The 27,954-nt window shown below is 43.3% G+C and overlaps 1 protein-coding gene across 2 annotated transcripts; it reads left to right on the forward strand.

Moving 5' to 3' along the window:
• Positions 1 to 7: 7 nt before the first annotated feature.
• Positions 8 to 27,068, forward strand: LOC130142084 (disabled homolog 2-like). Of its 2 annotated transcripts, none has more exons than XM_056323532.1 (13): positions 8 to 199; positions 10,743 to 10,868; positions 12,046 to 12,185; positions 12,924 to 13,022; positions 14,549 to 14,680; positions 16,822 to 16,905; positions 17,649 to 17,711; positions 18,833 to 19,474; positions 20,321 to 20,474; positions 21,054 to 21,581; positions 22,103 to 22,194; positions 22,860 to 22,927; positions 23,619 to 27,068. In XM_056323532.1, exons 1-12 carry the CDS (start codon positions 187 to 189, stop codon positions 22,920 to 22,922), a joined length of 2,136 nt encoding a protein of 711 aa, XP_056179507.1. In that variant the 5' UTR covers positions 8 to 186; the 3' UTR covers positions 22,923 to 22,927; positions 23,619 to 27,068. The 2 variants fall into 2 exon arrangements, with proteins under 2 accessions (XP_056179507.1, XP_056179506.1); XM_056323531.1 differs by having other exon boundaries at positions 10,749 to 10,868; positions 18,833 to 19,483.
• Positions 27,069 to 27,954: the final 886 nt, after the last annotated feature.

A 27,954-nucleotide genomic window follows, 5' to 3' on the forward strand; every position in this document is an offset into this window, starting at 1 on the left:
AAGGCCAAGCAGCAAAAACATCATAGCACATTCCTGGGTAGATCTCAGCTGCCAGCATCTGATTAAAACCATATCTCTCGCTGTGAGTGGCTAACTAATCTGAAGGCGAGAGTACAACCGAATATTTAACCGGGTCCCCGGTTCTAGCCAGGCTACCGGTTGTAGTTGGATCATGTGCAGAGACGTATGAATTTAACCTGTAAGTAGCTGTGCCAGCGTGGCTGGGCTCCCGCAAAGCATGCGGGGGCTGTCGTCCCCGAGGGGAAAGGGAGAGCTTTTTTTCCACCAAGGAAGTGACAGTAGATGTTTGTGGTGGGGCTGCCCGAGCCACTGGCTCTCTGGATTGGCCGGGCTGCGGGTGGTGGGCGCTATCAAAAAGGGGGCGCCAGGGGAGGCTCTAACCGCGGCCGGGGCGGGGCTTGGCCTTTCCCATCTACTCGCATTTTACTGCAGCCCCGGGCAAAAGGTGCCGGTGGGGCTAAGTTTTTCCACTGAAAGCCGGCGAGATTGCGGCGGTGTCAGCGCGGAAGGGTGGGGGAGGGTGCCGGGAGCGGTTGGGCTCGGCCGCGCCGCAGTGTGTGTGGGGAGCTCGTGCTACCCGAACTGAGCTGTGGGGGAGTGTGTCCCGGCTGAGACGGGGTGGAAGCCGCCTGCATCCTGCTCTGGCAGGGCCGGCGCCCTGGGGAAGCTTGATCGCAAAACAAATTAAATATGCGTTTTCACTTCTGTGTGCGTGAAGAGGAGGTGATTAAGAAATGCCAAAGTATGTATATAAGCACAAAATTTCACATAATTAACTGAGATGAAAGAATCTAGTAGCAGAGAGGAGGAAAGGGTTAGGATGCTGTGAAGCAGGGGTGGGTTTTTGTTTTGGATAGAGTATCCTTGCTGGGCACCCGTCTATCTGCTGGTGAATCTCAGGATGCTATTTGTGTCTGTAGTAAATAAGTATAGTTAAAGATGTCCAGGATTAACAGAAATGAATCTTTTCTCTTGTCAGAAAAACTAAAGTCTCACTTGGTGAGACTTCAAGTCTAACGGTCATCCTATGATAACACTTATGTTGGGGTAGTACCTGTGCTCTGAGCAGTAAAATAAATGCAGGTGTTGCTAATAAAGCTAGATTTATCAGTAGCAGAGCTTCTACCCCTTGGATAAGCTGAGGCTGGTTATTTGAGCACTTACTAGGGAAGCATGCAAATCCACTAGTAAGGTAGGATTAACTTGGGAAGGAATTGTTTCCATTTTCTCTTAATGAAGCTAGTTTGCCTTTAAAAGGTTATATTTTTGACTCGATGTCTTTTGTCACTTATATAAGCAAAACTGTCCAAAATGGACCAAATCTGAGAGCATGTAGGCTTAGCTTTGCCCATTGTATGTTAAGGAATGGGCATAGGTATGCTTAGGGATGGGAACTCTTATGTAGATAAGTAAAATAGAGATGCAGATTCAATTAGAGAAAAGCAATTATGAAGCTATGTATTCTAGCTGGCTGTGAAGACTTATCAGGCACTGGTAAATTGAAAACATGTCCTGATGTCTGATAACTGCCAATAAGTCACTATGCTAGTAGGTCTTCAGATAAGTTTCCATTAAGTGATTATAGGACCTTCGAGGAGGTGGGTGAGGCAGTAGGTGGCTAATCAGAGGAGCAAATCAGATACCAAAACAAGCCTTTTCAGGTGAGAAGGGGATTGTCTGAGGGAGTAATCATCTATGTATGTTTAAAGAATCACTGCAGTCACATCCAACAGAACTGCTCTTGAGGCATAACTGGGCTTCCAAAATTCCCTGAATGGTCCAAGGGCATGGTCAACTCTAAAGCAGAAAATGCTATTAATAGTAACTCACTAGAGTCTGCATTTACAGGAGGAGAACCAAGTGGTAGAAATAAATAATTTAGGTTGGAAAAGACCTTTGAGATCATCAAGTCCAATTGTTAACCCAGGACTGCCAAGTACACCACTAAACCATGACCCTAAGCACCATATCTATGCAGTTTTTAAATACCTCCAGGAATAGTGATTCCACCACCTCCCTGGGCAGACTGTTCCAATGCTTGACAACCCTTTCAGTGAAGAAATTTTTCCTAACATCAAACCTAAACCTCTCCTGGCACAACTCAAAGCTGTTTCCTCTTGTCCTGTTGCTTGTTGCCTGGGAGAAGAGACTGACCCCCACCTGCCTACAGCCTCCTTTCAGGTAGCTGTAGAAAGCAATGAGATCCCCTGAGTCTCCTTTTCTCCAGACTAAACAACCCCTGTTTCCTCAGCTGCTCCTCATAGGACTTGTTCTCTAGACCCTTCACCACCTTTGTTGCCCTTCTTTGGATACACTCCAGCACCTCTACATCCCTCTTGAAGTGAGGGGCTGTCGTGGTTTAACCCCAGCTGGCAACTAAGTACCATGCAGCTGCTTACTCACTCCCCCTCACCCAGAGGGATGGGGAGGAGAATTGAAAAGGAATGTAAAACTCAAGGGTTGAGATAAGAACAGTTTAATAGGTAAAGGAAAAGCTGCGCATGCAAGAAAAGCAAGGAATTGATTCAGCACTTCCCATGGGCAGGCGGGTGTTCGGCCATCCTCAGGAAAGCAGGGCTCCATCACATGTAACAGTTACTCGGGAAGACAAATGCCATAATGCCAGATGTTCCCACCTTCCTCCTTCTTCCCCCAGTTTATATACTCAGCATGACATCCCATGGTATGGAATACCTCTTTGGCTAGTTTGGGTCACCTGTCCTGGCTGTGCCCCCTCCCAGTTTTCTGTGCCCCTCCAGCCCTCTGGCTGGCAGGGCCCAAGGAACTGAAAAGTCCTTCGTTTAGTATAAACGTTACCCAGCAACAACAAAAACCATCTGTGTGCTATCAACATTGTTCTCACACCAAATCCAAAACACAGCACTGCACCAGCTACTAAGAAGAAAATTAACTCTATCCCAGCTGAAACCAGGACAGGGGCCCAAAACTGAACACAGTATTCGAGGTGCGGCCTCCCCAGTGCCAAGTATAGGGAGACAATCACTTTCCTAGTCCTGCTGGGTACAGTTTTGGATATAAACCAGGATGCTATTTGCCTTCTTGGCCACCTGGGCACACTGCTGGCTCATGTTCAGCCGGCTGTCAACCAGCACCTCCAGGTCCTTTTCTGTCAGGCAGCTTTCCAGCCACTCTTCCCCAAGCCTGATAGTAAGGAGTATGTGAGTGCTAAATGACTGTCAGGCAAACCATCAAAACTTTAGGTCACGAAGTTTGCTAGTTTAGGAACGTTCGGGGTAAAGTGTAGTGAATGTCTGTTGCTCTAAGTCTTAAATAGAGATCATTCTGCTGGGAGGGAATCTAACAAGGTCTTTTGTGCTTGTTACTGCAGACAGGAGACTGGGAGAATGATGAACCTTACTCTGATAGTCCTGTGACTTACGATGATTCTCAACTATTGTGCTTTTACTTCAAGTAAAGGTATTGGCTGAGCACCAGCAGCTGTGCTCAGCACTATTAGTTGGAAGGATGGGCCAAATGCCAAAAATCTGGCATCAGCTTCCTCTTCTAAAGGTAGAGGTGATTATCCATTCTGATGTGTGCCTTCTGCTGTGTTTCTAAGTATCTATATATATCTGCAGTATCCAACCCACTTTTTTTCATTGGGAAGAGTATTGCTTGTCAAAGTGCCTGCATAATTTTATTATTGGACACTACAGACTAGTAGCAGCTATGGATATACTTCTTGCTTAAGGCCTTTACTTCATGAGCTGATATAGAAAGAAGCACTCTAAACAGGTGACTATGATAGATGCAAAGGGTGGCAAAAAGAGGTCTACTACTCCCTTGCCTCAGCATGGACTCCACAGAAATACAACTTGGAGTTATGTTAGAAGGCTCAAATAGAATAAGGTGTCTAAATACCATAGCTCACAAAACAAACTGACTTTAGGAACCTGGTTTTGAGGCTGTATCTGGGTTCAAGGGTCTCAGCATTATAAATAAGCTGGATGAAGCATAGTGGCAGGCCTAGTCAATAAACAAGAGGTACCAGTTTCAACAGGATTATCTTGTTTACATAAGCTGGGCAGCTGAGTGAACAAAGCATCTTCTTTCATCTAACTCATGTCAGCTCTGGTTGATGGGGACATAGACTATTCCAGTTTCCCCTCTGTTGAAAGGATATGCCTTGAAAATGTTATGAAATGTTTGAGGATGAAGTGTCTCAGCTGAAATGCCCTGCAGACCTTTACTCCCAACTACGTGGGTTTTCTTAAAAGCTTCATAGCTGGTGCATGTCACCTTAAAGCTCAAAGCTCAGACATTACAGGGCTAGTTAAGGACAGACTATTGGATTTGGAGCTGAATTTCCTGCTGCCCTGTCAGTTCATGTTGTATGATGAAGCAGTAAGTGAAATGTTTCATAAGGATTATCTCTTGAAGAGAACAAGTAGGTCAAACCCAGGATAATAGACCTTTACCTTGGCTTTCAGGAGGCTTCATAACAATGTCAGCTAGGAACTGGCTCCTCTAACAAAGTATACTGAACTCTTAATGCTGATGTGTCACATAACTGCAAGTCTCCTCCTATGAGAGCTCTAATACACCTGCCCTATGGCTAAAACACTTAGGGATGAGACTCCCTTCCTAGGAAGGGACAGGACAAGTTGGGAACACTAAGGATGTAGTGTTGGTATTGCAACCTGCATTTCTACCTTACAGATTATCTTCTGTTCTCCCTCAAAACAGGGTTATTTCTGCTTTAAAGGAGGGCACATGGGTCACTGAGTAAGAAGTAGTTTTCTAGTAGCTTGAATAGTAGTTGTAGCTGCAAACAGCTGCTAGCCTGGTGATGGAAGGTAAACTCTAGAGCAGGATGGAAGGCTGACACTTGCCCTTGCATATGTCTGATGGATGGGGATATCCATATAATCTGATATCAAGGCCATCAGAGATGGAAAGTTAGAGGGAGCCTGGTCAGGATTACTTCAGAGTCTGGATTTAGGAGCAATAATGTAAACTTCCTCTAATGTACATCACAAACGTGTAACTACAACTACCTATAGGGAAACTTGACTAGCTGTTCAGTAGGGACAACTACTGAAGAAGCTGCAGTGGAGCTCTGAAAACCATGGTTAGATTTACTTTTTTTTTTTTTTTTACCTCTGGTACAGATATTTCTGTACCTTCTTTTTAGATTCGTCTTATTTGTTGCCTTTTTTACTGCATATACAAGGGAGAGCTGGGGCCCTTGGTAACGACTAATCTTGAAGGCAAGAGTAACCCTTGTCTTAAGCAGTATGCTTGATACTACCTAACTGAGGGTTGAAACTGCTGTAGAAAAACCTGTCTCCATAAGGTGCAAACAAGTTAATCAGCCTTCTAATAATACATCAGGAACATAACTGCATAACTGGCTGAATAGCAGAGCTCAGAGGGTTGTGAACAGCAGCACAGTCTAGCTGGAGGCCTGTAGCTAGCGGTGTTCCCCAGGGGTCAGTACTGGGTCCAGTCCTGGTCAACTTATTCACCAGTGACCTGGATGAAGGGACAGTGTGCCCTCAGCAAGTTCACTGATGATACAAACCTGGGCAGAGTGGCTGCGCTGCCATTCAGCAAGACCTGGACAGGCTAGAGAGTTGGGCAGAGAGGAACCGAATGAAGTTCAACAAAGGCAAGTGTAGGGTCCTGCACCTGGGGAGGAATAACCCCATGCACCAGTACAGGCTGGGGCTGACCTGCTGGAAGGCAGCTCTGCAGAGAAGAACCTGGGAGTCCTGGTGGACAGCAAGTTGCCCATGGGCCAGCAGTGTGCCCTTGTGGCCAAGAAGGCCGATGGGATCCTGGGGTGCATTAGGAGCAGTGTGGCCAGCAGGTTGAGGGAGGTTATGCTCCCCCTCTACTCTGCCCTGGTGAGGCCGCATCTGGAGTACATCTGTGTCCAGTTCTGGGCTCCCCAGTTCAAGAGAGACAGGGAACTACTGGGGAGGGTCCAGCTGAGGGCTACAAAGATGATGAGGGGACTGGAGCATCTCCCTTATGAGGAAAGGCTGAGAGAGCTGGGCCTGTTTAGCCTGGGGAAGAGATGATCTTATCAATACCTAGAAATGCGGCGAATGAAGAGACGGGACGCAGCTTGATGCAAGCAAATGTCAATTTATTGTACAGAAGCACGAGTTTTTATACACTTTCAGAAGCTGCGCATTTTAAACAGATTGGTTCTTGAAGCTAAGCATTGCATACTAGGCAATCCCCGATTGATTGGTGGTTAACTGCCATCAATTAACCGCAAGGTGTTACCTTTCCTTGGCGCCAAGGATGGCGCCATCCGTCTCCCACTCCCCTGTGCTCTGCAAACATGCCTCATCATGTTAATTGTTGTCTAGACAAGCTCGAGCAAATTCCCCTCAGCTAACTGATTGCCATGCATGGTCCTAGTTTGCAGACCGCTCCTGCATAGAAATACCTTGAGGACGAGTGTCAGGAGGCTGGGGCCAGGCTCTTTTCAGTGGTGCCCAAGTGACAGGACAAGGGGCAATGGGCACAAACTGCAACACAGGAAGTTCCACCTGAACATGAGGAAAACAGTCTTTACTTTGAGGGTGACAGAGCATTGGAACAGGCTGCCCAGAGAGGTTGTGGAGTCTCCTTCTCAGGAGATATTCAAAATCCACCTGGGATGTGATTCTGTGCAACCTGCTCTAGGTGAACCTGCTTTAGCAGGGGGTTGGATTAGATGATCTCCAGAGGGCCCTTCTGACCCTGACCATTCTGTGGTAACGTGCATCTATTAAGAGACACTAAGGAGTGACTCTTGTGACCAGTGACTGGTATGAGAGCTTATTGTTGTGGTTTAACACCGGGTACCATGCAGCCACTCGCTCACTCCCCCCTCACCCAGAGGGATGGGGAGGAGAGTTGGAAAGGAATGTAAAACTCAAGGGTTGAGATAAGAACAATTTAATAGTTGAAATAGAATAAAAATGAAAGAAAAATTATTACAATAACAGTTATAATGAAAAGGGGGAGGAAATGAATAACATCTAGAAGGAAAGGAAGAAAGAAACACATGGTGCACAATATAACTGCTCACCACCGGCCGACTAATGCCCAGCCAGTCCCCGAGCAATGATCTGCCCGCCCTGGCCAACCCCCCAGGCATATACCAGGCATGACATCCCATGGTATGGAATACCTCTTTGGCTAGTTCAGGTCAGCTGTCCTGGCTGTGTCCCCTCCCAATTCCTTGTGCCCCTCCAGCCTTTTTGATAACAAGGCCTGAGGAACTGAAAAGTCTCATATCAAAGCCAAAACACAGCACTGTACTAGCTCCTAAGAAAATAATTAACACCATCCCAGCTGAAACTAGGACACTTATATAACCAGAGTCCAGCAAGTAGCTGGGGGCTAGGTAGAGGGTTCTTCAAATTGTGCTGAAACAAATGTTTAAGCATAGGTTTCTGATTGCTCATGGTATCATCAGGCTGGGTAAGCACTTTCTGGATAAGCAAACTGCAGTACCTTGACACTGTGGTAATGACTACATGGTTTTAAGTTGGGTAAACTCAAAGAATAATACAGCAAAAACCTGTTTATCATGCAGATACATTTGTGAACAGGTAGAGAACACAATTCAGTATAGGCTATGCAGAACATATGCAATCTCTCAGTACAGCTTGCATACACCCAAACTGCAAAGAGGGATAACTCTGCCAGCACTGGGCAGTTAACAGCATGCAGCTGAAATAACCTATGATAACAGCTTCAATATGTGTCAAGTTCCTGCTCTGAGGAAGGGGGGGTGGGGTGGTGAAAAGCATGACTATTGGCAAGAGTCCTTTGCTGTACTAACTAGTAAGAAGATCAGAAATAATCCTTCTAGGCAGTAGGGTGTTAGGTATACAGTTGGAAGTGAAGTGTTTGAGCTGTTGTCTAGTTCAAACTCTGGTTTGCATCTGAGTAAACACTAGCTACCTTGATTAACAACTGCTTTGCTTCCCAGTTGCTTGGTATATCCAGTCTCAACAAGTAGTATTGACAGAAGACGGAGTGGTAGGCACTGCAGGCACATGGCCTGAGATTCCTCATCCTGTGAGCAGGCAGGTGAATACTTTCCTGAGCAATAGCTACAACAGACAACTGAACTCTGGCTTGGGAGCCACTGGCTTATAGGGCTTCAGCACTGGAGTCTGGAGTTAGTGGTATAGAGGTGTGGCCCCTTAGCAAGTTGCAAAGTATGCTGTCTTTCTGGAAGGCTGATATGAAGAAACTTCTAGTGGATAATCTAACTATATAATCTAAGCATAAACCTGTGTTATCAACTGAATAGCTCTCTAACAAGGAAGAATGTACTAGAGTATCAATCTCTTTGTAAAAGAACAGTCTGGAGTTAAGATGCTGGTATTGCTGATACTAAGACTGAATGGGTTTCTTAATCTGAGAAATTAACTAATAGGTTGGTATCCTAAATGCTGAACACAGAGGTTGGAAAGACCAAGACTTGTTGCAAGATGCTGCATTATTCCTGGAACAACTCATAAGTTGAGATAGACTAGCTAGTCTGTCTGGACACTACCTTTGAACAATGAAGTGCCTGGTTGAAGAATAGCTTGTCTATCAAATGGACTGTGACAGTGCTAGTTCCCTTCAACTTGAGATGAAGTTTTCAGGGAACCAGATAGCAATAGCACATGAAGAGCATTTCACTTTCTTCCTTAAAAGTAAGCAGAGGGTAATAGTTGCTAGCTTATATCATAGCAAGTTATTTATATCATACCAGCTTGTTTAAACCAGTCATGACTTCTCCCAAGACCTCTGTTCTAATTGTCCTGCAACAGCTATATTGATTCCCATGACAAGTGTGTGTGTGTAAATTTCAAAAAAGAGCTACTGTGGTAGCTGGGTTGAGAAGTAACTAATCATCTAATCAGTAACGATGTGCTCAAAAACATAGTACAATGGTAGAAAAGTACTGGTCCAATTGCACCACCTGAACTGAGCAATCTGTTCAGTTCCAGCTGTTAACTTAGTGATGTTCACTTGACTGTAATTCAAGTGTGTGGAAAGCACTTTTGGGAACTTAGCAAGAACACAAAGTTAAACTAAAAACCAAACAGCTCAGAGGAGACTGAGAATGCTGTTCTGTTCAATTAATAAAATAGCAGTTGGCAAATAGGCTGAAATGGTAAGATGTCTGGGTAGTGGTTCACAGGCATGATCCTGTGGTACATGCCAACAACTGTAGCTGACATGACTAATTAGAGTAATAAAATCTCTATATACTTCACAGTAGGTACTGGGGGGAAGGGAGCAGCATGGAGGAGGTATTCCCTGAGGTGTCTATTACCACACTTCTATCCTGCTAAGTAGATGAACGTCACCCTTCCCTGTTTCTCATTACTGGCTGTATATGATCAAGACAGCTGGAACATGTGCCCTAATCTCAGATATGTAAGTACAGCTGTAGCATATTCCAAAAGGGTATTCCTGCTGGCAGAGGAAGCCCTTGGCATAAGGCTGCCTTAACACCTCTGCAAAGTATTGATCCATAGTCTCCTAGGTGAGAGGACATCAAATGGGACTTGAAAAAACTTGCATGAAAGAAGTAGAGGCAGCTCCCTAAAGTAAAATCCTGTTACTCTGGAAATACTCTGGCCAACAGGCTAAGTGTCTGGCTTAACCAAGGCCATGATACCAAGCAAATGATCTCTTAACCACAAATTGCATTTCTAACTTCCTATGGCCTAAACAGGACAGCTGAATAGGTTTTTTAACTTGGGTTAAAACCACTGATCTTGGTTTCCCTGCTGTCAAGGAATCACTGGAGAAACTGAGTGGCGGGGGCATCGTTAATCTAGACCTTACTGGTTGAGGGAATGATAGCCTCATTTGTCAGGTAATGTAGGTCAACATCCTTTTCAGTTGTCTCTCTTACAAGGCTAAGCACAGGGGCTTGGGTTAGACTTGGCAGAATAAGAGCCTGTATTTAGTCAGCTTTCTGGCAAGTGATGCTGTTCTTGCATTCCAGACATGGCATAAACTGAAGGGGAAGAGTTCCCAAGCTGTCTATGAACTCTTCCACCACTTGTCTTTAAGCAGGTACTTGTTATGTATTAGTGTGAACAATATATATCAGGTATAGCCCTACCTGTAGGTAAGGCTAATGTCTTTCATGTGTATTAGTCACTGACTATGCTAGTTATTAACAGACTAATTTTATTATTTTCATAGAGGAGACAAACTAATGGAAGTACTTGCCTTGGGGTTTTGTGACTGTCTGGCTCTATGCAAATAAGTGGTCTGACCTCCATGGGATGAAGGCAGATGGCAATAATGGAGGGATGACTAGAGTATAAAGATGACAGCTTTCCATCTGGAGTTCTACCACTTTACAGTTGCCAAAGTGAGGTCTTGCTTGTGTATATTTGCTCCTTCCTAGGTTGTTTGTTATTGCCCCTTAACTTCAGAGTCAGATACTGTGGCTGTATAACACCAGAGCTGGGTATAGCTCTGCCAACTAAACTGGGGAAACAGAATCACTGACAGGCAGGACTTAGTGCCTTGAGGTTGCTGTTTCTTCTTTTCAGCATGGAGCTGAACAGAATGTCCTAAAGCTCAGCTCCTAGAGAGCATGTCTTCAGGCATTAGTGGGCTTCAATATTCAGCAGAAAACAACCCCTGGACTAACAGGTCTAATGAGAATATTTATTCTTCAAAGTGAATTATTATGTCTGCTTACTGACTGTTATTTTGTTTTTTAAAAGCTACAGCAAACATAGCTGACCACCATCTCATCATGTCTACTGAAGCTGAAACTACTACTATCAACAGCCAACCTGAGCAACAGGCTCCACTGAAAGCACAACCTTCAAAGAAGGAAAAAAAGAAAGGTAAGGAATACTTCTTGAACACCTCCTCTAGTCAGTCTCCTCAATCTTTTGCACTTGCCTAAAACTAAGATCATTCTCACACCATAGCTGAAATAATTCTGAGGTTTCAAGCTGACTAGAAGAGTGAATAAATAAGCTAGTAAAATAAATCTAACCAGAAAGCAGGCTTTTAGCTTGAAAGGGTGTGGTGGTTTTTTTTCTAGCTTTAAGATCTGAAGCTCTCAGTTCCACTTGTTAAATGACTCATTTGCTGAGCCTGACAAGTCACTAAAAGCCTATTGAGGAAGTGACCAGACTCAGGAACATCCTGGTAGCTGTCAGTCTGAACAAGAACTTGCTTTCTCCCCTCCCTCTAGAGAGGGAGTGACATGCTGGACATGGATACAGATTCTAGTCCAGAGAAGCCAGAAAACTCACTTCATAAGAATTATTGTAGATAAGATAATTGATTTTTTTTTTTATAGATTAGGTCATGTAAATGTAAAAACCTCAGAGGTACATACCTAGATGCACACACTGAGTATGTTGAGCATGCAGAGAAGAAAACAAAACAGTTCTGAGAAGTGGGAAGAGTGGAAATAGCAAATATAGCTAAAATATCAAGTGATTACAGGGATGGGGGTACCAGGACTTGTAGAAATGACAGTACTGATAGAAAGTTCTAGCACAGGGACTAGATGATTCTTGCATGCCAAGAAGAGTTCTGACTGTGCCAGAGCTAGAGGCTAACATCTGAAAGGCTTATTGAACATCCTGTATGGCCATGGGAAGTACCTCTTTGCTTGGTGTTGTTGCTTAGCACTTATATCTACTTGGCTGTTGCCTATAAATATTTTAGCCTTATATATGGCAAACAACTGTTCTTGAAGTCCCCAAATATTAAGCATTGGGCTCCACTCTAAACTGAGGCCGGATTCTGTAAGAACACTGTAACCTTAAAAGAGTAACTATCTCGCAGTACATGCACTACTGGAAGGACTAAGGTTATTATTCAGTTATACTCAAGGGATAGTTTTAATATGTACTAATATGACATATTTTTATATATATAAAAAAAAACTCTCAAAGCTACAGCACAGACGTTTCTCTCTTTAAAAAAAAACCAAAAAACCAAAAAAACCCAACAACAACAACAAAAAAACACCCCAAAATAACCCAAACCTTTCTCTGTCTCCAGGGCCAGAAAAGACAAATGAATCTCTCTTGGCCAGGTTCAAAGGTGATGGTGTAAGATACAAAGCTAAACTCATTGGCATTGATGATGTCCCAGAGGCAAGAGGTGACAAAATGAGTCAAGATTCAATGATGAAGCTGAAGGTAAAAGCTTGAGCTAGCATGTAAGGAACATCTTCCGGGTAGCCTTCAGAAAGCTGATCTAATAGTCACTTTAGCATAATTTAAAATACAGCTTATTGGTAACATGTAATAACAGCACCCTCCTAGATGGACACTACTTCTAAAGCTGTAACCCCTTACTTGAAGGACAGTGTTTCTTTAATGGCTTGGGAATACTCCTTTGGGTCTCTTGTTAGCACTCAGTATGGATGTTAATAGCATGAACTTGATTAAAAATAATGAGCTTGAGGTTTGGGTGAGGAAGGGGGGAACTTTGTGCAATTTAACATAAGAACTCAAAGCACAAGCTATCATCCTATGGCAATGGTGACACCAAGAGATATAGATAAGTCAAAGAATAAATGAGACCCTGCAGCAACAAAAATTACTACTTCTAGAGAGCAGAACCCTCACATAGCTTCAATCAGGCCATGAAAGCTGGTAAGGATGCTGCTACTGCAGCAGTTTTGTGAACTAAGATAAGAGGCTTTAACATTCTTAAACATTTACAGAGGAAATGCAATCTAGTTCTGAGGTAACATTTCTAACCTAGTCAGACATGTTGCAAGAAGAACGCTGCTCTAATTGTACAGTTGCATAGGAATATCTAGGTGAGCACTAGTACAGTCACAGTCATGTGCTTATAAGAAATGTAAGGAAACAAGTTAAAGCTCAGTCTAACAGAAGTCTCATCAATACTTTGATATTCATCCTCTTCAGGGCATGGCAGTGGCAGCCCGCTCCCAAGGTCAGCACAAACAGAAGATCTCGGTGAACATCTCCCTCTCTGGTATCAAGATAACAGATGAGAAAACTGGGGTAAGATAGGACTCATTCGCTTAATGTGATTCTTAAAGCAAGTGAGGTGATTGGAAGTTAGGCCAATCTGAACTATAGTTTCATTAATTGCATCATATTGGTGAACAGCTAACCTGTTTTTTTGGTGGCCTTCTATGAGAGGGTTACAGCATTGGTGGATAAGGGAAGAGTGACTGACGTCATCTACCTGGACTTGTGCAAAGCATTTGACACTGTCCTGCATGACATCCTTGTCTCTAAAATGGAGAGACATGGATTTGATAGGTGGACCACTCAGTGGATAAGGAATTGGCTGGATGGTTACACTCAAAGAGTTGTGGTCAACCACTCAATGTCCAAGTGGAGACTGGTGACTAGTAGTGTTCCTCAGGGGTCTGTACTGGGTCCAGTGCTGTTTGACACCTTTGTCAGTGATATGGACAGTGGAACTGAGTGCACCCTCAGCAAGTTTGCCAATGACACCAATCTGAGTGGTGCAGTTGACACTGGATGGAAGGGATGTCATTCAGAGGGACCTTGACATGCTAGAGAGGTGAGCCCATGTAAACCTCATGAACTTCAACAGGGCTAAGTGCAAGGTCCTGCACCTGGGTTGGGATAACCTCCATTATCAATACAGGCTGGGCAGAGAATGGATTGAGAGCAGCCCTGAGGAGAAGGACTTGGGGGTGCTGGTGGACAAGAAGCTCAACATGGCTTGGCAATGCGTACTTGCAACCCAGAAAGCCAACCAAATCCTGGGCTGCATCAAAAGAAGCATGGCCAGGAGATCAAGAGGTTGAGAATCACCTCCCTACTTCACTCTGGTTAGACTCCACCTGGAGTACTGCATTCATCTCTGGGGCCCCCAACATAAAAATAACATGGACCTGTTGGAACGAGTCCAGAGGAGGGCCATGAAGCTGATCAGAGGGCTGGAGCTCCTCTCCTATGAAGACAGGCTGAGAGAGTTGGGGTTGTTCAGCCTGGAGAAGAGAAGGCTCCAGGGACTCCTTATAGCAGCCTTCCAGTATGTAAAGGGGGCCTACAAGAAAGCTGGAGAGGGACTTCTTACAAGGGCATGCAGTGATAGGATGAGGGTTAGTGGTTTTAAACTGAAAGAGGGTAGACTTAGATTAGATATTAGGAAGAAATTCTTTACTGTGAGGGTGGTGATGCACTGGAACAGGTTGCCCAGAGAAGTTGTGGATGCCCCATCCCTGGAAGTGTTCAAGGCCAGGTTGGATGGGGCTTTGAGCAACCTGGTCTAGTGGAAGGTGTCCCTGTCCATGGCAGGGGGGTTGGAACTGTATGATCTTTAAGGTCCCTTCCAACCCAAACCATTCTATGATCATGCCCCTCTTCTGCATGTAAGAATTGGCTTGTGGAATGGGTTGTAAAGCTACATCCTATTGTGGTTAGTCAAAGCCTGGTGAATCTGAGTCTTGAACTGGAGCCTCCTAAAAATGTTAATTCTAACTATAGAGAAGAGCAACTATTATGTCTCCTTCAATTTAAACTAATATTTACACACCCACCCCTTCTAGATCATAGAGCATGAGCATCCTGTAAACAAAGTCTCCTTCATTGCTCGGGATGTAACAGACAATCGTGCCTTTGGCTATATTTGTGGAGGAGAAGGCCAGCACCAATTTTTTGCAATAAAAACAGCACAACAGGTATGGATCAGAGGCCCTTTTTCACTTGCTATGAGTAAGTGTTTACACAATAGTATTGCTATCTGATAAGGGTGTAGTGTTTTGCTAGTAGCCCTATGAGGTGTAGGAGAACATCAGCACAGATGGATTGGCCTTTTTCTAGAAGGGCAGTAGGAACTGACTGCATCACAAGTGGCTTTTTATTTTGTTCACCTCCTCTGTAGTCCAGAATAAAAGCACTCTAGTAGCCTTGCTTACTATGATCTTGCTTAACACGTCCATGTGCCATGGAAGTCATTAGTGAGATGAATGGAGCCATTATCATGGGCTTTCCTGTACAGTGGCCTGTTGCTGTGAGTGAGAACGCTAATTCTTGAGTTAGATATCCAGAGCTTCACTCAGAATTAGCAGGAAAGTTGTTAGAACTGCACTAGTCTAGTTAGTTCTCATGATGCTTTGTCTTGTGCAACAGAGTTTCTGGGTCCAATGAATGGCATGTCTGGTTCTAGAGTTACTTCTGGGAGGGATACTGATCTTTGTTACAGGACTTCTGCATGGATGAAAACCATATGCAGGGTTTGTCTCTATGAAGAGAAGCTATGCATAAGCAGTACTGGAAACAAGTACTTGGAATTACTCCTGAGTATTATGCAGCTTTGTAAATGACATGAACTTAAGTTGAATATTTGACACTTATTAGCTTGTCATTATAATAGTCATTAAAATGACTTGAAGAGCCAAGGCTTCAAAGCTAGTAATTTCCTTATACACATCCCTGCCCATGCTCCTGGAGAATTGTTGGCAGCTTCAGATCCACTACAGGTGAGACTGAAGGGCTCCTTGTTGGAGTATGTTACTCCAGTAATAGCTGTAACACCCGTTCTTAAGCCTGTTTTATTAGTTTATAGAGTCCTGTGTTGTACTGGCTTCACTGGAATTGTAGATCAAGTACATAAGCCTTCTGTATGTGCTCTGGAATGGAGTCTGTTCTCTGAGCTTTTCACCATGGGGTGCTGCTTGCCAGCCTATAAGTATAGCCAAACTGTAGAAAGCTCTTGACTTGCTGCTAGTTGTTTTTAACACAAACTTGTCTAGCTGATGAGTAAGCACTTCTGCAGCTCAAGACTGCTGCAGCTGTACTGTTTGTCAAAGGTGATAACTCTTGAAATGGCTCTTCCTGCAGTTGCATGTTTAAAACCCTTGATCAGGAGAGGATGATGCTCACATGTAAACAGTGAGATCTGTTCAATACATTCTCTGCTTGAGCAGAAGGTAGTGCCTGAACAGGAGGACTTGTCCTGCTCTTAGATACTGACACAGCTGCTATGTGCCTCAAGCAAAAGGTCCAAATCAGTGTAGCTGAACCTGCCACTATGTCAGCAACTACTCAAAACATTCTTGTTAATGCACGTGCAGGGAATGCAGTGCCTTTCTAATTCTCACTAAACTTCTATCCTGATACAGGTATCACTTAAAACTGGTGTCTGCTCCACAAATTTGAGGTGATTATAATCTTGCCTTATGCTTGCATCATTGATTTACCATTTGCATAGTGTTTAAAGTAAATGTAGTACTAGCTATAGGAGCTTTTTCCAGGTTCAGTGTTAGAGTTGGCAGAAAACAGTGATGCAAATTGTTTTTCTTCTCATCAGGCTACCAGAGGGTTTGGATACCCTTTGCACTTTTGAGGAAATGTGATTAGGACTTGCTATGTACTTAAAGGGTTGCACTACATGCTTTTAGAAGAAAAAAAATTAAAAATGGCAGGCTTGGCACAAGTACAGTTACTTTCCCTGGGGAGTTAACAACAGTTCTAAGCTGGTTGTGCCCCATTACCCTTGGATTCTGCATAAGCTCTTTTATGCAGAGACTCAACAGTCATTTAAACTCTTGCTTTTCCCGTTATCTCAACCTTAGTGTTGCACCATTTAGGAAAGTTTGGCTTGCTGTTCTGTTGCGTTAAAGGGGATGGAGTAATTTGGCAGAAAATAAACCCCCTTGCCTTCTAACTCTCCTCACCGAGGTGGGAGGTTAGGTGCAGCTAGGTTTAAATTCTGAGTGGTGTCCAATTTACCACTATCAGTCCAGTCATGTTTAATAAGGACTTCTACTGAAGCAAGCTGTGAAATAGTATATGGCCTAAAATCTATATTCTTTTTCAGGCTGAGCCTCTAGTTGTTGATCTTAAGGACCTTTTCCAGCTAATATATAATATGAAGAAGAAGGAAGAGGAAGACAAGAAAAAGGCAAGTAAAATTGTAGAAACTGCATTAGTCTGCATAGAAATAAAGCTTGTTTCAGCTCTGGCTTGGTTTTTGGGCTCTTGTGAGACTTTACACTGAGGTCTGTCTGGAGCCAAGATCCTTTGAGGCTATTGGTTGGTACCAGCAGTTTGATTACCTCCTAGATCTGGTAAGCTCTCCAAAGCAAGAGGCTTTGGATATTCTATGGGATATCTAGGTACTAAAAGCCTTCTCTTTAGAATGAAGAAGCAATAAGACTGAGGTAAGTCAGTCTAACTCAGCTTCACTTGATTTGGTATGCTGCTGCGATACAACTACCTTTAACTTTCTGCTAGCATTATGGAGGCAACATCAGATGCCCAGTTGCATTGGAAATGGGAGTAAAAGGACTCTCCACAATTAATATTATGTAGTGATCTTCCTCATGCTTCCTCTTTCCATTACTTGCTTTTTCAAGCCTGCAAGTTGTTTGCTTAAGGCAAGTTTCGATATTCCAGTTATTGACGCTATTGTCTAGCTATTACAGAATGGTAGTGAAGTACTACCTGCTGATCAAGCTGGCAAACAAACCAGTAGTCTGCATTTTAGAGTTTTATGCTGATGCTATTAAGGAGGTAATAACTGACTGTCTACAGTGTGGGAAATGTGGTATTTATAGATGTGTTTGCAATAGATCTGCATAATGCTTGATTCTTGCTCTTGTAAGAACTGTAACAGATACTGGTTCTTCTATTTCTGGCTTCAAGGGAATTGACCAGATGGACTTGTTCGGGGATATGTCAACACCTCCTGATGTGAGCAGTCCCACAGTAAGTAGAATCTATCTTAGCTGTCTTGGCTCTTGCTTTGAGAGCAAACTTTGTCCTAGTAATAGATCTGTGTTGTTTGTGGTTTGTTTTTGGTTTTTTTTTACTTTGTTAGTCCTGGTTTCACTGAGACATCTGTTTAGCTATCATCAGTGTACAAGTGTCTTAGGGCTATAATAGTATCTACTTACTAACTAGAATAGCTAATGTCATTCTTATCCAGCAGAGTTCACTTGAGACTGCATGACAGAGATAATTCTGTATTGTTAGTCAGATGCCTTTAGAAATATATACTAGCAGTATATGCCTCTGGTGTTATGAGAGCTATTACAGAAACTCAACTAAAGACCCTTAAAGCTAAAGCTCATTTTATGGACAAGCAAATATTTAAATAAGTCCCTCAGAGTAGACTCCAGGCCATTCTAGATGGGTGGCCCTAGCTCAAGATGTGGCCTAACTCCACAAAAGTATGCATTTAGCTTGTCATAGCTCAGTGTGACCCCCCCAAATCCTACTGGCTTATCCTAGGACTATAAGCCACCATCAGCTGTGATCCAATTGGCGCTGCAATAGGTGACAGTCCAGCTAATGACCAAGTCTTACCCTTCTACTGCCAGCTTGGTGGAAAGATGGCATGTTCACCTCTTCCACCTGCAAATAGCTCTCTAATCTTACTCTGAAGCTGAGACAGCAACTTGAAGTCATGCTAAAGCAATGCAACTTCAACTTGTTGATTTCTAGTCCTTTGACAAGGGCTTCTTGACTCAAGTGAAAGTTTAGATACAATTAGTGCTTAATGACTCTACAGTCTCTAGGCTGTAGAACAAGCATCTGATATTTGGCTGTAGAACAAGCATCTGATATTTAACTAATGGATCTTAAAACAGGTGCTTTTAACATTGAGCTTCTGACACTAAATAGCTGTGATGACCAGTTTGTGGTGCTTGCCCTAATGGCTTATAAGATGAAGCTTTAGTGTAACTTCACTGTGACATTGAATACTTATTAGTATGATGTTCCGGATACCAGGATCTCTCCTGTTTCAGCTATTTTCCTTGAGCTTGTGTATTATGCAGCAAGTAATACGTAAAGCCAACATTTTTTTTTTCTTTCTGAACAAATAGGAAACTAAAGAGATTCTGTTAGTGGATCTAAACTCTGAAATTGAGACCAAACAGATTTTTGCAAAAGAGGATCTCTTCTTGAATGGCATCACAACCTCTCTTCTACCACCAAAGTCACAGCTACCCTTCTTGCCTGAGAGTTCTTTCTCTACCAATCTCAGCTTCTTTCCCGCACCTAATCAAGACCCTTTCAGTGATGATCCTTTTGCACAGCCAGACCAAGACCAACCTGCACTGCCTTTATTTAATTCTCTAAAGTCTGCTGATCAGAAGAAGGGAAGTCTGAGTACCTTGACACCAGTGAGTAATGGTGCTTCAAATAGTGATATTGACTACATCGGTAAACAGTTTGACCAGATTTCTAATAGAACTGGCAAACAAGAAGCACTAACAAACCAGTGGCCACTTGCAAGCAAGTTGCCTGCAGCAAGAATGCCAAATGGGGTACCAGAGAAAGAACAGAATGGCTTTCTTAATGCCTTGTCAAACCTGTTTGTGGAAGGTCCTTCCAGAGGAGTATCTCTGCAGAATGGAGTAAAGCTGGATTCTGAAAGCAGTATCCAGCTCATGTCACATGAGTCTATAACAATTAGTCCACCACCACAAAGTACTAAGCCAGGAAGAGGAAGGAGGTCTGTCAAGGTGAACAAGGTGAATTAATGGTGATATGCATGCTGTTACTTAAAGAAGCTGGGTGAAGGAAGCTTTTCTTTCTTCATATTATGTAACTATCTAAACAGCTTCACAGCACACCTACTCTTTTTACCTACCATTTTTTCTAACCTCTCTGCAGTCATGGTACATTCTAACATTCATGAATGCTTCATAGTAACTATGATCACTAAATTATATATTTTCTTCCTTAATGCTGCCATACTTCTGTAAAGGTCTAGTAAGTATACTGCTATGTATATTGTCACTTGATATGATATCAGAACCTGTTATGATAGTTATATGCCCATCAGCCTGTGGTTTCATAACAATGAACTAGTACTAGCTTACAGAAACCTATATAGTTTTGCAGTACCTGCCTATTGAGAGCAATCTCAATCACTTGCCTCAGACACAGGGTGGCTCTGAGTCAGCTGCATTTGTCTTGCACTGAAATGATGCAAGATTCAGTTGCTGACCTTGCCGCAACTGCAGGGGTCAGTGCAGACTGAGCAGGAATAAGGGGGGGTGGGGTGGGGGGGTGGTATGAAGCTCATTATGCTAGTAAATAATTTGGTCACTTTAAGTCTCATTCTTCTGCTGTTGACTTGCAAACTTGTAACTACTGTATATTATACCTACTTAATGCCATGCATCTCAGTAGGTGTGAACAAAATGGTGAGGTTTGAAACTCTTATACTTGGTCTCTAAAGGATGTGTCAAAGTCCCCTGCTCTGCTGTAGCTGAAATAAAAGCTTGTAGCTCTGAACTGGTGGGTCTTGATCAAGCTAGCATGTGTTCTGCCATGCATCTCACAACAACTTTTTTTCTTTCTAGACTGCATCAAATGACATATTTAGCTCAGACTTGTTTGCGCCAACTACAGAGAGCCTCAGCTTGACCTCGGTGGCACAGACAGGACCTATGCCAACTAATCCATTGGACCTCTTCAAAACAAGTCCTACCACAGCACCTCCATTGGCTGGTCTAGGTTAGTTCACAAAGTGAAGCTCTTGCTCCAGTTTAAGATATTTGTTAATACCCAACAGAGAGGTTCTACTTGTCCTTTACTTCATGTGCAGTACCTCACCCTTTAACTCATGTGCTGTCTGCTCTAAACTATTAAATTCTGTAAATAGACCCCTAAACTTTACATCCTTAACCAGAACAGGGTGTTTTGCTTAAACTTTGACAGCAGCTTGCTGCTTCAGGTAGACAAGGTTCAAGTTTGCCAAGCACAACTTAGGAGGACAGGGTAGCACTGCTGCAGTCTTTAGTAATCATTTACACAGAAGTAATGAAATGGTAAATACTTAGTCCCAGCACAGAAGTAATAGATGTGTGTTCCTACTTCTATCAAGCTCAATTCTGTTTTTCCAGGACCAAAATGGAGCCAAGTAAAAAAATGTTAACCCCCTTCTCCCCCTCCAATGACTTAAAGTGTAAATCAACAGTCTTTTGAAAACAGCACATGAAAAATGTTTTGCCAGTACCCTTGGTGGAATTGATACACTCCTACTAGAGGTCTTCAGATCACTGAAGTGCTGTGTAACAACAATCTTCCCCCCAGGTGGCTTGCCAGCAACTTCTTCATCACCAGGGCATGCACAGACATCTGCCTTCACTCAGGCTGCATCAGTCTTTCCTGTGTCTATGATGCCTGCTTGGCCTACAGGATTTACTCAACCACTTGCCTTTGGTACTCAAGCAGTGCCAAGCTGGAGCCAGCCTGCATCTTTTGTTCCAGTAACCTCTCAGACCTCTGGGCTCTGGGCACAGCCAGCACAAGTTCCACCTACTTCATGGACACAGCCATCCATTGCTGTAAATCCTTTCCAGAGTAGTGTGTTCCCATCTTCAACACTACCCACTCAGACCTCATCTGTACTACCCTCCATGTCGACAACTAGCCCACCTCAGCCACAACCTACAACTACACCTCAGAAGGAGCTATCCAAGAGAGAGTGTGATGTTTTTATTGCTCTGGATCCACTTGGTGATAGAGAGATGAAGGATGTCAAGGAAATGTTTAAAAACTTCCAGCTGACAAAGCCACCTGCAGTACCAGCAAGGAGAGGAGAGCAGCAAAGCCTTTCAGGTGCTTCTGGATCTTTCAGCAATTATTTTAGTAGTAAAGTAGGCATTTCTCAAAATAGTACAGGTCATGATAACATGGAAGCTAACAAGCTGTCTGCCAAAATGACTGAAAAATCTCTTTCTGCTTGGATAGCTGCTCAGGCAGAGGGATGGCTGATCACTATTCTTTTCTGATAGAACTAAAGTTTTGATTTAATGGTTACTGAGACAGGATTGAAGGACTATCCTCTAATAATGTTAAAGAATTTTAAAGAATTGACCAATGTCAGTGGCCAAACACTGACACCTAGTGTCTTAAACTACTGTGCTAGACTGAAGTAAATTAGGTCTGTAGTGTTAGAAGTCCCATCTAGCTTAAGTGTATTGAGGGACAAGCAGGAGATAAAATTGTGAGGTTGCTCAAAGCAACTTCTGTGTGGGTTTTTGCACACCTAATTAGATGAGCTTTGGTTGCTATACAGACATAGCTGAGTGCTTGTTAAGCTGTTTAGTGATATAGCAGTATGTTTGTCTCTTCCCTAGAACCACCAAAGCCTATTTCCCAACAAACTGTGCTGCCAGCTGATGGCCTGTTTGAAAGTCAAGCTAAACCAGACCTTTTCAGTGCCTCATCTGTAAGTAATAAAACAAAACCAAAAAAAAACCAACCAAAAAACCCCCCAAAACACCAAAGCCACAACACCTCCCCCAGGAGTCTATGATTAGTACCCCAAGCTGCAAGTCCTACCAGGAAGTTCTTCAGCCCTGTATTGGGAGCTTTTACAAAAGACTGTAAAATAATGTAGCTGCAGAAGTCTTCCAATTTGGTTATGCTTACCTCTCTGCAGAAAGACTGAGTATGGATTGTGCAGCTCTAGCTGAACAAATGTGAGGCCCCCATGTTCAGTACCCCCTGGGGGAGGAAGTGGCTTAACCGCTGTTTGGGATACAGCACTTGAAGCCCTTGGTGGAAACTCTGGATCAATCCTGGAATACTGACTTGAGACATCTAGCATTTGGCTAAAACAGACCTAATGACTATACTGGCTCAGCTCCAAATGAGTGTTCATTAAGCACACATGACTTTTCTGACAGATACCTTGCCTCAGACTAGGATAACTGCTAACATGAATTTAGAGCTCTTTTCTCCTATTAAAGCAGTACAGTTAATATGTATTTAGCAAGCACTCTGCAGTATTCTTTTTCCAGAAGGTGTTTGGAACAGTAACTATACAAACTTGCAGAATAAATCTGATGAAACCTGTAAATCCACTAACAACCTATGATCTCCCTTTCTTAGAAGGAGTCTCAGAAACCACCTTCTGGTCCTCTTGGTGATTCTTTTGGCAACCCATTTGCATAGATTGGGTAAGTCTTCACTAATAAGACAACCTACTTCATTCTCCAAAATTGATTTGGAAAATCTTTGTCAAAGAGCTGTCTTAAACTACACTGGCTTAACTTTAATGCTTCTCTGAAGTATGTCAAACAGTCCCTAAAAGAACATTTCTGCTAGAGTACCTCTATTCACACTTGTATATGGCTGCATTCTGGCTAAGCCTTAGCTGGCTTTGCTTTATTAGAAATAAAGATTTTATTCTTCCACTGGCTTAAATCTCAAGGTCACAATAGATCTAGATTTCCCTTCCTTGAGGAAAGTTAATGAACAAATGTGCTGGAAAAACTCAGAGGGGCTGACTAAAATCTTTTGGATATCTCTTTAGGAACCTGTTAGCACACAGTGTCCTATACAGCTTTTTGAAGTTTAACCCCTTCCAGAGTAAAAACAGGATAAGGGTTATTAGAGCTCTTGTCACCAGAAACTAACGTAACTCAAACTTCTTATCATTGACTAGATAACATGAACTATCAGACTGGCAAATCTATTCTTCTGCCACACCTCTAAGTCTTCCTCTGAAATACTGTTTAGCTTCTAACAGAAGACAAGTGTTGCTGTTTATTGCTTTAGTTTTTGTTCTCTTAGTGGCTCTAAGTTAGTTTAAGCAATAGAACTATAACTTATAGCCATCCTAACCTTAAGTCTTTTTCATCATGCTAGGCATAACCAGAAAAGTACAAATGGAATATAACTGGACCTCTTCTCAACATGACTCTTTTACTTGTTTCATTTTGCTGTCTGCCACTCTTGCTGCTGTTCCATGATGTCTGTAATCTAAAACATGTCCAGGTGGATTGAAACATGAACCCTCAAAGAATATGCTGTGAAGATGATAATTCAGGGCAAAGCAAATGGAAAGTTTGACTCATGCTGAAGACCCAAATTCAAATTGGTGGATGTTCATTTTACTTTATTTCTTTGCAATCTTCCACAGAAGAGCTTAAAAACATTAAGTTTTGCATCTTGTAAATACGGTCACCACAATGCCTCTGTGGCACTTACTGTCTTTAAAATATAGAAACTGAATGTACCTGGGGAAGAAATGTTGCCTTCATGTAAGGGAACTGAATTAGTAGCTAAAACTGCATGCTTTAAACAACTAGGTCAGTTGCATGTTATCACAACAGCAGCCATTTGTAAAGTTAAGTGGACACTACTTCTGTTTGGTGACTGGACATATGACTTGGTCTCTGATCCACAAAGATGTAAACTGTAAGGTAGGAAGGGAAAAATCCAATACTTGTCCATTCAACTGATGGTAAAAGTAGCAATCTGCCATAAACACATAATACAGGGACTAACTGTGGGGTCTATAACAGAACTGCTGGGGTCCTGAGTACTAGAGGCCTACACCAGGGGTCCCCAAACTACGGCCCGCGAGCCGGATACGGCCCCCCAGGGTCCTCAATCCGGCCCCTGGTATTTACAGACACACACACACACCCATCTCCTCTGCCGGGCAAGCTCAGTCGGCAGCCTCTGCACTGCGAGGTCCAGCCAACTCGGGCGAATCGCCAGAGCCCCGGCGCGGCAAAGTCCCTTCAGTCCCTTCTGGCCACCCTGTCCGGACTGCGCGGCCGGGCTGAGGAGGGGGGCGGCGGCATCAGCGAGGGGGGCGGCTCCCCCGTCTCTCCCTCCCTCCCTCCAGCTCCCAGGCAGGACAAGCAAGCCAGCACCAGTAGGAAGCGCGCGCACCATCGTGTCAAAAAAAAGAACAATTGACTCCGAGTGCGGGGTGTTCCAAGAAAAGTGGACTTCTGATTATTTTGTCACGGAGTACAAAGAGCGAGCTGTTTGTCTGATATGCCAGAATTCAGTGTCTGTGTCAAAGGAATACAATTTGCGTCGACACTACGAAACTCAACATAAAGGTAAATATGATTCTTTGGTCGGACAAGTGAGAAAAGATAAAATATTAAGACTGAAACATGGATTGACAACTCAGCAAAATACGTTTGTGAAGCAAAAGCAGCTCAATATGTCATCACTTCGAGCAAGCTATCAAGTTGCCAAGCTCGTAGCGCGCACTGGCAGAGCATTCACAGAGGGAGAATTTGTTAAAGAATGCCTTCTTTCTGTGGCCAAAGAGATGTGTCCAGAGAAGGCGGATTTATTTAGTACAGTGAGGCTTTCAGGACCTGCAATTACACGAAGGACTGAAGAAATGGGGGAAAATTTGAATCTGCAGTTGCAAAACTCCTCAAAAAAACTTTGCTGTTTCTCATTGGCACTCGCCAAAAGCAATGATGTTCGTGATTCTGCACAACTTCTAATTTTCATTCGTGGGACAAATGATCGTTTCAAAGTCACAGAGGAGCTTGCTGCACTGAAAAGCACCAAAGGAACAACTACAGGAGAGGATATCCATGAGAAAGTTTGCCAAACTATGAACGATTTGGAGCTGGACTGGGGTAAACTATTCAGTGTGACACCTGGTGGTGCTCCTAGCGTGGTGGGGTCCATGAAAGGAGTGGTTGCACACATTAACAAAGAGATGGACAAACGCAGCCATTCACATCCAATAGCCATACACCGCATCATCCACCAACAAGCCCTGTGTTGTAAATCACTGAAGCTGGACTCTGTCATGAAAATTGTGCTTTCTTGTGTTAACTGCATTAGAGCTCACGCACTAAACCACAGACAGTGTCAGGAATTTCTGTCTGAGCTAAATGTTGCCTATGAAGATATTCTGTACCACACAGAAGTCCGCTGGCTGAGTCGAGGGACAGTTTTGAAACGATTTTATGACTTACTTCCACAGGTTTATGATTTTGTGCTTTCTAAAAACAAAGAAGTACCAGAGCTCAAAGATGCAGAACGGAAATGGCACCTTGCGTTTCTGACAGATGTAACAGAGCTACTCAACAATTTCAGTGTCCAGCTTCAAGGAAAGGGGAAGCTCATCTGTGATGTGTATTCACATGTGAAAGCATTTCAAGTCAAATTAGACCTGCTCATTAACCAAGTAAAGGAGGAAAACTTCTGCCATCTCCCCACAACTCAAAACCTGTCTGCAGAAAAACCAGCAGTCGCATTCCCAAACAAAACGTGTATGGATGTACTAGAAATGTTGCAAAAGGAGTTTCAAATTAGATTTAAAGAGCTTCGTCTCCATGAACAGGACATGCAGCTTTTCCGGAACCCATTTTCTGTTGACATTGAAACTGTTGATCCGATTTACCAAATGGAATTGGCCGAGCTACAGACTTGTGACTCGCTGAAAGATGCATTCAAATCAAGCAGCCTTACTAATTTCTATGCGTCTCTCCCCTCAGAGACATCTCAGGAACCATGCACTCCAAATTGCAACCATCTTTGGCAGCACCTATGTCTGTGAGCAGACTTTTTCCCGAATGAAACATCTGAAATCTCCAGTCAGATCCAGACTAACTGATGAACACTTGCATCACTTGCTACGACTGGCAGTGACAAATATGGAACCTAACACTGACCATCTCATTAGCCAAAAGCAGGCCCATAGTTCACATTGAAATATTATTGGTTTTTGTTGATTACAATTGTTCTTAATTTAAAATATTGCATTCTTTTCCCTGTTTTTTGTGCACTACTACAAACAAAATATGTGCAGTGTGCATAGGGATTTGTTCATTTTTTTCCAAACTATAGTCCGGCCCCCGACAGTGTCTGAGGGACAGTGAACTGCCCCCCTGTTTAAAAAGTTTGATGACCCCTGGTTTAGGTCTAAAGGATTATATGTACACAGCCACTCATCAGAGTCAGCCTTTGCCTGTCAGAGCCCTCTCAAGGACATTCACTGAAACAGTTTTGTGGATAACTGGCTAGCTGAAAAAGGTCACATAGACATAGTCCAGCTGGCTGGACAAAAATGCACATCGCTCTCAGCTTATCTGAAGTAAAGCAAAAATACACTATCCTTGGCTGTTCTTGTTACACAGTAACAGGAAGATTGCGGTGGGAAAAGGATGTTGCAGGTGGGAACAGATAACTACAGAAGAGAAACTAGGGGCGGGCTTGGTATTTAGGCAACTAACCAATAATGAGCTTAACTTTTGTAATATGTATGAGCTAATTATAACAAGGTATAAAAGATGACTGTAAGGCACAATAAATGAAGTCTGCTGATCACTCATATTGAGTGACTGTGTCTTCCCTCCGTCGCGACACAGTTTCACAAAGTTGAAATGATAGATGATTTATTAAGGTGACAGATATAAGAAGTTTGGAATTGCCGTTGATAAATGCACTCTACTGCAAAAATCGAGCTTGAGTTAAGAGTGCAATGCTCTTGTTAACTATACTGTCCTGGGTAATATCCAACATAGTCAGAGGAGCAAGTCTTACCAAAGCGGTGTCTGTGCTTGGGGAGGAGAGAGGTCCAGGCTCATCAACCCATCCAGTAGTTGGAGATCTTGTCCTCAAAAAAGAGGATTCTAAAATGCCAGATTTATACTCATGGCAAGGTAGGACTAAGTCAATTACTGTGTGCTGATTGGTCCTTAGCAAGGATTGTCAATTCTGGAAGGCCAGTGGTGTCCCATGGTTCATCACAGAGTGGGGGGGATTCAGTACAGATTTATGGTACACATTCATGGTACAGACTTATGGTTACAGATTTACGGGAGTTTTCCTTGCTTTTTCTGAAGCAACACATGTCACCCTGGGTGTCACTCAGTCAGTTTGCTTGTTAGACTGCATTTGTTATCTGTTTTGTGAGATAAGCATGCTGTTCAAGTCAAACTCCCACTACTTCCTGCTGATTCATGGCAGCTTTGGTGATTGGCACCAGAAACTCCGGTGTCCCACAACAGCTCGATGTGCAAGTGGAAACCAATGATGAGTGGCATTCCTCAGGGGTCGGTATTGGGACCAGTGCTGTTCAAAAGCTTTGTCGGGGACATGGACAGTGGGATCGAGTGCACCCTCAGCAAGTTTATTGATGACACCAAGCTGTGTGGTGTGATCAACACATTGGAGGGAGGGACGCCATCCAGAGGGACCTTGACAAGCTAGA

This window comes from Falco biarmicus, chromosome W (assembly GCF_023638135.1).
Source record: "Falco biarmicus isolate bFalBia1 chromosome W, bFalBia1.pri, whole genome shotgun sequence".
Classification (NCBI taxonomy): Eukaryota; Metazoa; Chordata; class Aves; order Falconiformes; family Falconidae; genus Falco; species Falco biarmicus.

Bases quoted from the DNA above. Each gene is read 5' to 3' on its own strand.
- LOC130142084 (XM_056323531.1), top strand. The intron at 10,869-12,045 runs GTAAGGAATACT...CTCTGTCTCCAG, and splicing joins AAAGAAGGAAAAAAAGAAAG to GGCCAGAAAAGACAAATGAA. The intron at 22,195-22,859 runs GTAAGTAATAAA...TCCCTTTCTTAG, and splicing joins ACCTTTTCAGTGCCTCATCT to AAGGAGTCTCAGAAACCACC.